The sequence below is a fragment of the Pipistrellus hanaki genome (genome assembly GCF_964339955.1).
Source record: "Pipistrellus hanaki genome assembly, chromosome: 3".
Lineage (NCBI taxonomy): Eukaryota > Metazoa > Chordata > Mammalia > Chiroptera > Vespertilionidae > Pipistrellus > Pipistrellus hanaki.
Genome location: NC_140505.1, coordinates 145,532,270 through 145,542,120, shown reverse-complemented (window position 1 = coordinate 145,542,120; position 9,851 = coordinate 145,532,270). Strand labels below are relative to the sequence as shown.

The 9,851-nt window shown below is 58.0% G+C and overlaps 1 protein-coding gene across 1 annotated transcript; it reads left to right on the top strand.

The window, feature by feature from the left end:
• Positions 1-1,653: 1,653 nt before the first annotated feature.
• Positions 1,654-8,949, top strand: SLC48A1 (solute carrier family 48 member 1). The gene is made up of 3 exons (XM_084880396.1): positions 1,654-1,912; positions 6,995-7,162; positions 7,819-8,949. The coding sequence occupies exons 1-3, from the start codon at positions 1,777-1,779 to the stop codon at positions 7,953-7,955; spliced, it is 441 nt and encodes a 146-aa protein (XP_084736522.1). The 5' UTR covers positions 1,654-1,776; the 3' UTR covers positions 7,956-8,949.
• The last annotated feature ends 902 nt before the right edge of the window (positions 8,950-9,851 follow it).

The following is a 9,851-nucleotide window of genomic DNA, read 5'->3' as shown; positions in this document are numbered from 1 at the left end:
CATGGCAAAAGAGATTTCGTGATGTGATTAAGTCAAGAATTTTTAAAAATATATATTTTATTGATTTTCACAGAGAGGAAAGGAGAGGAATAGAGAGTTAGAAACATTAATGAGAGAGAAACATCAATCAGTTGTCTCTTGCACACCCCCCACTGGGGATGTGCCTGTAACCAAGGCACATGCCCTTGACCGGAATCGAACCCTGGACCTTTCAGTCTGCAGGCCAACGCTCTATCCACTGAGCCAAACCGGTCCCGGCAGATTATCCAGATTCTTAATCACCAGGGTCTTTATTAGGGAAAAGAGGGAAGGAGTAGAGTCAGGGAGAGAGAAGATGTGACAACAGAAGCAGAGTTCAAAGGCATGCTTTGAAAATGCAGGAAGAGGGCATTGAGTCAAGGAATGTAGTTAGCTATGGACTCTGGAGAGGGCAAGGAAGCAGATTTTCTCCTTGAGCCTTCAGGAAGGCAGTCCTGTCACCCCTTTCATATTAGCCCAGGAAGACCCATATTGGGGTCTATAGAACCAGATTATAAAGGTATGCTATTTTAAGCCATTAAATTCGTGGTAATTTGTGGGGGGAAAAGAAATGAATACAGAAATACTGGCTACTTATTCTGTGCTGGTATGTGATGGGCCACCCCAAATTGATTCTAAATGCCCTGAGGGCTCTGTGTTAGGTCGGGCTTTCCCTTTCATCTGATTCCCAGGGTGGAGGTGAAGTTTGGTAGGGATGGGGTGCGGGGAGTCTTGTGGAGATGAAAGGAAACGGGAGCTGTTAGAAGGTGATGGTGGCAGGGATTCCGTCTGAAGAAAGTCTGGGAGGGAACCGGGCAGGGCGGAAGGAATCCTATTCACGGTGTACTTTTATGTTTCTTAATTTATGTTTTCATTTTTTTAACGAGACATTCAAATCTCAAATTTTAAAGGAGAATGTGCTGCCGAAACCGGTTTGGCTCAGTGGATAGAGCATTGGCCTGCAGACTAAAAGGTCTCAGGTTTGATGCCAATCAAGGGCATGTACCTTGGTTGCGGGCACTTGCCCAGTAGGGAGTGTGCAGGAGGGGGGTGATTGATGTTTCTCTCTCATTGATGTTTCTAGCTCTCTATCCCTCTCCCTTCCTCTCTGTAAAAAATCAATAAAATAGCCGAAACCGGTTTGGCTCAGTGGTAGAGCGTCGGTCTGCGGACTGAAAGGTCCTGGGTTCGATTCCGGTCAAGGGCATGTACCTTGGTTGCGGGCACATCCCCGGAAGGGTGTGTGCAAGAGGCAGCTGGTCGATGTTTCTCATCGATGTTTCTAGCTCTCTCCCTCCCTTCCTCTATGTAAAAAAATCAATAAAATATATATATTTTTAAAAATAAAAGAGAATGTGCCTCCTATCCAGAGATTAAACGTTGAAAGCAGCCACTCACCGCAGCTGGCATCTGTAAACATGTATTGTTGACCCCACCAATGCCCAGGTACCCTGACACGGTGGGTCTGAGCACAAACCCGGGATCTGCCCTTTGAACAGGTCACCCCCTGACACCAGAAAGCCCAACCCCCTCAGGACCTCAGGTGCCAGCTCTGCTGGCCCGCGGCGCCGGCGGCCTCCGGCCAGAGAGGGCGCTGTGCGGGCGGCGGCGCGGGGCGGGGCGGGGCGGAGGCGCGGAGGGGGCGGAGCTGGGGCGGCAGCGGCTGGGGCTCCGCTCCCGACCCTGCACCTGTGACTCCCGCAGGCTGAGCTCGCCCTCGCGCGCCGCCCGCCGCCCGCCGCCCGCCGCCCGCCGCCCATGGCCCCGTCTCGCAGGCAGCTCGGCCTCCGCGCCGCCTACGCCGGCCTCAGCTCCGTGGCCGGCTTCTCCATCTTCATCGTGTGGACGGTGGTGTACAGCCAGCCGTGGACGGCGGCCATGGGGGGACTCGCAGGTACCCCGGGGCTCAGGGGGCATGGGTCCGGGTGGTGGGGCGAGGGGGGCCGTTCTGCTCCCGGGGCTCCTCGCGGGTGGCACCTCCCTGGGGAGCAAATGAGGGGTGTACCCCAAACACCCTTTAGCAGCGCAGGCCTCTCCCGGCCCGAGCGTTCTCCGAGCCCCGGCGCTACCCGGGTGCCCACGTCCTGCCCGCCGGGCGCCGCCGCTGGGCGAGCGCGCTGCCCCTCCGCCCGCCCGCCGCCCCGGACAGCCCCCGCCCTGCGCCCCGCTTCGCTCCCACCGCTTCACTGGGCGATCCCTGGGCTAAGTGTGAAGATCCCCCAAACACCTGTTCTGGGGGGTCCCCGCTCCCGAAGCGCCTCTTCCTTGGGGGCTGGGTGAGCGCAGAGAGGGGTGAGCGGAAAGGAGGCCTGGGGGTTCCCGGGGACCCCACCCAGGGCATCCCTTGGTGGAGACCTGGAAGAGCACCCTGGGGAGGTGAGGGTGCCACCCTGGTGCTGAGACCCCTCCACCCATGTCTGCTCCCCCGCCCTGGCCGCCTCTTAGTGGCCCCGGGAGGGAAACGGAGTCAAGGACTGAGCGCTGTGCACCTCTGGGTGGGAGCGCTGTGCACCTCTGGCCATGCCGTGAGCCTCTCTGTGCTGTAAAATTGGTGTGAAAATGAAACATTTTTTTTTTTCCCATGTGCCAGACACTGTTAAGCAATCTGCTTCCATTGTCTGGTTGAATCCTTACGTTAGTCCGGTGAAGTAGGGATTATTACTGTGCCTGCTTAAACTGAGGCTCAGAGTAAATACATAGCTCGCCTGGGGTTACACTGCTACATGAAATAGCACGTGTGGGAAAAGACCTTTGGGGGAGGGGGGGAATGCATGTAAGGATAGTGCTTTTACATATGATGTACTTATTCCATTACTAAAATCCTCTGCCCAAAGAGACCTTAATGGTCTAAGGCAGTGGTCGGCAAACTCATTCGTCAACAGAGTCAGATATCAACAGTACAACGATTGAGATTTATTTTGAGAGCCAATTTTTTAAAACACTTCTTCTAAGGCCACTTCTTCAAGATAGACTCGCCCAGGCCGTGGTATTTTGTGGAAGAGCCACACTCAAGGGGCCAAAGAGCCGCATGTGGCTCAAGAGCCGCAGTTTGCCGACCAAGTGCCTAAGGACAGATAACTAGATTTGCTCATTGCTCCTGAGCTTACGGAGAGCCATCCCTGGGTGGGAAAGGAGCGGGAGGTAAAAGTTCTGCCTTATAAGAGCACCTACACAGCCACGGCCTACGCAGTGCCACCCAGAGCCCGGGGGGTCAGTCACCAAGGGAGGGTGGTGGGCTGCTCTCCTGCCTGCCTGGGTGCCCCCCACCACCACCTGTGGCTTTCTGTTCTCCCTGTGGGCCGCCAGACTGCCTCTGTTCACCTCTCTGCAGACCCCTGACTCCTCCCTCCACCCGGAACCCTCACCATCTACCCTGTTTCTCCTGGTTCTCCTCTCAGCCCTCTGCTTTCCCCTCAGAAAGGTGGTTGTACTGATAAGCCCCGAGATGGTGGCGGGCTGGGGTGAGGAGGGAGGGCCACCCCTGGGATCAGAGCTGGGTGTGTTGGCGTCTGGGCTGCGGCAGTGAGCCCAGGCTGTGTGACCTTGGGCCCGTCCATGCCTCCTGGGCCTCAGTTTCCTCATCTGTAAGCAGTGGGAGGAGATGCCAGTGAAGGAGATCATCTCAGACACCCCTACCTGCTCCACCCCCTCCCCATCTTTCCTCCCAACCCCCACCCAGCTTTTCAGGCCCGAAACGTTACAATCTGGGTCCTCTCTCATTCGTCTCACAGCTGCCTGTTGGAAGGCCGTGGGAATTATGCTCCAGGGAATTTGGGGGCTTCCCTCTGACCCCAACCCTGCCCTCTCTCACTCCCTGCAGGCTTCCCTCTGAGGCAGGCCAGCTGTGGAGCTGGGCGCCAGGGCAGTGATCAGCGGGAGCGGGTCCTGGTGCCTCCCTGACAGTCTGGCCTTGGATAACCAGGAGGTGGCCATGGAAGGGCCATCGCCGCCTGGCGGTGGTGTGGTGGGGCGAAGGGGGGCTTGCCTGGCCAGGCCTGCCCACGTGCCCGCTCCACCCCGAATGGGTCCTGAGAGTCTGTAGCCAGTCAGACTTCTTCCTCTTTTGGGGGTGATGCATCAGCGAATTTACTGACTTGTAAGCACCCCACTTCTGACTTGGCATTTTCTAGCTCAGAAACTGCCGAGTCACCGGAGGGCAGCCCTAGTGTGAGATGTACTAGGGTGCCAGGCAGGGGCCAGTGGGGTGCTGGTTTCTGGGACGGGGTGAGCCTGGGGCCCCTGGGGCCAGTGGGAAGAGCGTTCAGGGGTGGAGACCGCGCTCTCCCATCCTGGGGGTGCCGGGGACGAAGCTTGGAGGAAAGGCGGCTGCAGAAGGAAGTTTTGGGTGGGAAACGGGAAACACGCGCACCCTTTCTCTCCATCCTGCAGATGAGGAAAGGGGGAAAGAATAGAAAAGTCACCCAGGAGTCCAAACGGCTCTGTGTTCTTCCCACGGGAGCTGTGAGTGAGTGAGAGGAGCCCTGGGCCTTGCTTTTCCCTGAGAGCATCAGGGCCTCTGTTCCTGGAAGCAGGTCGGGCGGAGTGAGGGGTGAGACCTGGCGTGGACATGCGTGTGGGTGGGCCCGGGGACCTGTCCGTTCTGCCTGGACTGTGCAGACCAGGCTCCCGGAGCCCACAGTGTCCCAGGGAAGGGAGCGGGGCTGAGGGACAGCTGCCTCCTGGCCTTAGGGGCCTGTGGGGGCTCCTGCGCCTTCACCTGTGGGTGGAGTGGGGGAGAGAGGTCCTTCCACAGAAAGTGGGGAGCGCTGGGGCAGGCGAGACCGAGCCTGCTTCCAGACGTGGCTTGTGTTTCTCTGGAGGTGAGCCCTGTGTGCAAGGGAAGTGAGAGGTGGGGAAGGCTGTGCCTGCTAATTAACAGACACCCAAGATAGCCATCTGCCTTTCCCTCGGGCCCAGCCCTTTGTGGCATGCGGGCATATGTGGGGGTGGGAGTTTTGGGGGCACCAGTGGACTAAGAGATGACATTCCCATAGGCCCGTATTTCAGCATTAGAAATTGCTGAGTCACAGAGGCATTGCTCTGACCTTTTTTTTTTTTGCCCCCTCCTGAGCTAGCTTCCAGAATCTTTGAGTGGCAGAGGATCTTAGGGCTCAGCCACCCCAGCCACTCCATGGCAGATTAAGGAGACAGAGGGCAACGGGGCTAGCCCAGACCGGTGCTGTTCTGACTGTTCCTCAAACACGCTCGGTGACAATGAGCCTCCTTCCTGGGCCCTTTAAGAAGCCATTGGCTCTCCACATGAGCACTCAGGATGCGCATGAGAAGGCCGGGAAAGACTCCGGGAAGGGGGGCTGGCACACAACCCAGATCGAGTAAGATGCGAGCCGAGCGGAAGCCGTGGGGTTGCTGTTCTGTCCACCTCTGGCCTGCTCCCACTTCCTGCCTCGGCCAGAGAGATGCTTGTTCGGGCTCATCCTGATCTCAGAGGTGGAAGGACCCATGTGCCCGGCCCCCCACTCCTCCTGGAAGGTTGGGGTGGGCCGGGGCAGAGCTGGGGGAGCGGGGGTGAACCAGGGTAGGAGGGGAAGCTGCAGGGTCGGCAGGGCTGCACCTCACTGGAGTGGAGCTGGAGTCTCCCAAGCTTCCGTGCTGGCGGGACCTTTGGGCGTAACCCTCCTTAGATGTGGGACGCGAAGGCTCTGAGAGATCCTGAGGGAATGGCAGGGAGTGTGGCCCCGGGCTTCCTGGCTGGCAGCCTCAGGGTTTTCGTCCCTTGCCAGGCTGCCTGAATTGTGACAACTACTGGGCTGGTGACCAGAGCATAGCTCTGTGGTGATGCTCCCCTCTGCCTTTTGTTTCCCCTCACTTAACAAACATGTTTATGAAATATTTTGGGCAACTGAAAAAGGGTAGATAGTTTAACAAACACTCCTAACACCAGCCAGCCAGCCCAAGAATTAAGATATCGTAGATTCTGTCAAAGCACTCTTCCCACCCCCACCTCCTTATCCACTTCCTTTTCTTCTCTTTCTTGCTACAGATAACCAACCCCTTCCCCCAGCCAGATGCCCCTCCTTCCTGTGCCTGTGCCCACAGGTCTCCTGACTCCCGGGACCCCCGGCCTGTGTGCCACCCCTGCCAGGCTTGCAGCTGGCTCTGCCTCTTTCCTCAGTCCTTGCAGGGACCCTGCAGGCCTGCTCGGGACCCTTGCCAATGGAATTGATATTTGTTCCATTCTGTAGCCTGAGCGGCAGGCACGGCCTGGCACAGAGGGCACTCGTTGTATTGGCTGAGCAGCAGCTGTCATTGTAGGGGACATGCCCAGCCTGGCCCAGAGGGTGGGCCCAGGAAAGGCTGAGGGCATCAGGCCTGCTCTTCGCAGCAAACATGAGGAGTGACAGGGAGGACGGCCATGAGCAAGGTCTTGGAAGCCCTGCGGGCTGGGAGGAGGACCACCAGGTGCGAGGACTGCTTCCCACACCTGTGGCCCTCAGGCCAGGCCCCCTTCCACTCCGGAATAGTGAGATCCCAGGAAAACGTTGTTTATGTGGATTATATCTCTGTGTATCCTATTAGAAATTAAAACTGGTAACATTTTTGAGCATTTAAAATATTAAAAAATAACATTGCATTAACACAAGTAATATTAGTGTGTGTGAGGAAAACAGTCATGTTTTCCAAAACAAAACAAAACAAAAAAAGTTAGGGCGAATGGTATGGTTTTATCTTTTTTTCTCTCTCGACTGTGTGACTGAATAGAAGACAGATTCCCTTATCTACTCTTGCAATCTGGCCCTGGTGGTATCACAGGCCCTCGAAGCCTCCAGAAACCCCACTCCAGAGTCACGAGACTGCAAAGACCAACATTATCTTTGTATTTCAGCATTTCCTAACCCAGAAATAGGTCTTGGCCTAGGGGTCCCAAAGGTCCCTGGAGGCCCCGGGGTCACTGGCTGGAGGCTGGGAGGAGAGGCCGATGGCGGAGCCTGTCCCACTGACCCCGTCTGTCCCGCAGGTGTGCTGGCCCTGTGGGTGCTGGTGACGCACGTCATGTACCTGCAGGATTACTGGAGGACCTGGCTCAAGGGGCTGCGTGGCTTCTTCTTGGTGGGCGTCCTCTTCTCCGCCGTCTCCGTCGCCACCTTCTGCAGCTCCCTCGTCCTGGCCATCACCCGGCACCAGAGTGAGGGCCGGTGCTGGGGGCGGAGGTTTGGGGAGGCGGCATGGGGTGCTTCCATCCAAGGGACGGCAGATCACTTAAAATCCCGTGTCTGTTTTCTCACCGTTAGAGAGGGTTGAATGAGCGAACCCATCCCCTGGGGTGGGAAGGGCTCCGTGAAGTGCGTGGGAAGTGCCGAGCTCAAAGCACACTGCTGGCTAATTGCAGTACCATGTAGTAGGATGGGAGCGCCCCCTGGTGGCTGCAACCAGCAAGAAGCCACAGGCCCTTGTTCCTGACCTTAGGGAATCTGATGTTCAGACAGGTTCAAGGGTGTGGGACGTGGCCGAGGGTGAAAGTGACAAAAGCAGATGATGCCACACACCTGTGAGCGGCCAGCCCTGACCTTCCCTCACCCCACTGCCCGCAAACCCTGGCGGCTGGTCCAGCCTCCATTGGAGGTTGGAGAGGGTGGCCCCAGCCCTGTGGGATGGGGCTGGGAAAGAGGGCAAGGCTCTCTAGCGTAAGGTGACCAGATGTCCCGCTTTGGGCGGGACAGTCCTGATTTTTGGCGAGAAAACACCGCGGGACAAATGGTTAAAAATCGGGACTGTCCCGCCGAAAGCGGGACGTCTGGTCACCTTGCTCTAGAGTCACAGCCGGGCTCCTCTCCCTTGCAGGCCTCAAAGACCCCAACAGCTACTACCTGTCCTGCGTTTGGAGCTTCATTGCCTTCAAGTGGGCCTTCCTGCTCAGCCTCTACGCCCACCGCTACCGGGCTGACTTTGCCGACATCAGCATCCTCAGCGATTTCTGAGATCTCTGCAACCCTGGGGTCCTCAGGACCTGGACTCAGCTTCTGAGACATCAGGTGGGACTGTCCCACCCCTGGGGCACCCCGGCGGAAAACACACAGCAGAAAGACGTCGGTCTCCCAAGACGCCATCCTGTCCCCGTTGGGGGAAACCTGGGGGTGGTGGGAGGGGTCCGTTCTGTTGCTTCTCATTAGCCTGGCTGGAGGGAAACTTTCCAAATAGATCTATTTTCTTAGCACGCAGGGAGGAATCCTTGTAAGGGCCAAGGCACCAGTTGAGGGGCACAGAGGCTCTGACCCTTGCCTGGGGGCAGATGATGTGGTCCCTGCTGCCCCAGGAACTTTCCCTCAGACCAGGGTCGGAACCTGGGAAGGGGAGGTCAAGTGAGGGGTCTCTAAACCCCAGCATCCCGTCCTGTTGTTCCCCCAAGGTCTCGGGCAGAGAATCCAGTGTCCCTGTTCCACCCAGAGGCGACCTCCCGAGTGTGCTGGTCAGTCATCTCCTTCACCACCCAAGCCCTCCCTCGTACACGCATCACACACCTCAGAGCAGGGCCCCTGAATGAGGCCAGACTAAGGATCTTGGGGAAGGTGCTCCTGCCCCCAGAAGGGCTTGAGTAGGGGGCAGCATGGAGCAGGCCAGAGCACCCCAGATCTGTGCCTACACACCTGCAGCCCTGCATTTCCCCTCGGCCCTCTCACACCTGCCCCTGGTTCCACCCGGCTCACCCCCTGCTATGAGATGCCCCCCTAACTCCTGCCCCTCACCTAGAGCTTGGATCTTTTTTTAAAATCTCCTTTTTGAAGAATAAAGCTGCTCTCTGCCCACACACTGGCCCAAGGGCCCCCTGACGCGGGAGGGAAGAGGCTGCTGGGATGTGTGTCTTTTTACGTTAGGTTGCCATTTTGCACGGTCTAACCCTTTCCCACCTCAGCTCTTGCCTTACCTGTGTTACTGTCACTTTAGCAGAAATACAGCGACTGTTTGTATCCGACAGCCTCTGGTTGTTTCTTGGGGGGATGTGAGGGCAGCGGGCGGGAGGGCTGGTGGCGCTGGGTCTCTAGTTACCTTGTAATGCCATTTCCTTGGCGCACCGTGTGCCCTGGCGGGCAGGGGAGGGGCTGGTGTCTCAGGGGCTGGAGACCCTTCCCCCTGACCCCCCTTGGCATGAGGGAACCCACCGGGCTGACTTCCCTCCTCTGACTCTTAGCACACCCTGGCCAGCGTGAGGATGCCCATGGACACAGCCTCAGCCAGGACGGATGGGACTTAGTGTCTGTCACCCAAGAGGCAGGACAGATGGGAAGGGGACAGAGCCACTCGCCTTCCTACTCTCCCGGGCTGTGAGGGCTTGGGGCCAGGTCTGAGGTAATGAGGCTCCACTCCCGCTGGACAAGCCCGGCCCCCTCAGAGCCACAGAGACAGGCGCTGGCAGCCCTGGCACCGTCACCTTGGCATGCGCCGAGCTTGTCCGGGCCTGTGGGCCTTGCCGGTGCTCTCTCTGAGGCTCAGTATATGCTTAAGAAGTCACGGTGCGTCAGAGCAGGAGCCATGAACAGGGCCTATTTCTGGAGCTTTTGACTGGTAAACAGAGGCCCCTGGAGGTGACATGACACACCCGACCTCCCAGCTGGGACTGGAACCAGGCACGTCTGATTCACAGCTCTTTGGGATGGCTTAGTGAGCAGGTTCTGAACAGCTATATTACCCGCCCCCCCCTCACCCCACAGTGGGCCCTCTGTCTGTGGACTCCGCCTAAAGCTGCCCCCTCCTATGACCCCAGGCGGGGCAGGCGGGGGGCAGCTAGTATGTTCAGAGTGGATTCTTTCTGCAGGGCAGCTCCACGAGGGGCAAGGCGCCGGAGGGGGGCTGGTCCCTTCTCCCCAGCGAACAGATGC

Excerpts from the sequence above, each read along its gene's own strand:
- SLC48A1 (XM_084880396.1), top strand. The coding sequence starts at position 1,777 with ATGGCCCCGTCTCGCAGGCAGCTCGGCCTCCGCGCCGCCTACGCCGGC. Across the intron at positions 1,913-6,994 it reads GGCCATGGGGGGACTCGCAG|GTGTGCTGGCCCTGTGGGTG; the intron begins GTACCCCGGGGC and ends TCTGTCCCGCAG. Across the intron at positions 7,163-7,818 it reads GGCCATCACCCGGCACCAGA|GCCTCAAAGACCCCAACAGC; the intron begins GTGAGGGCCGGT and ends TCTCCCTTGCAG.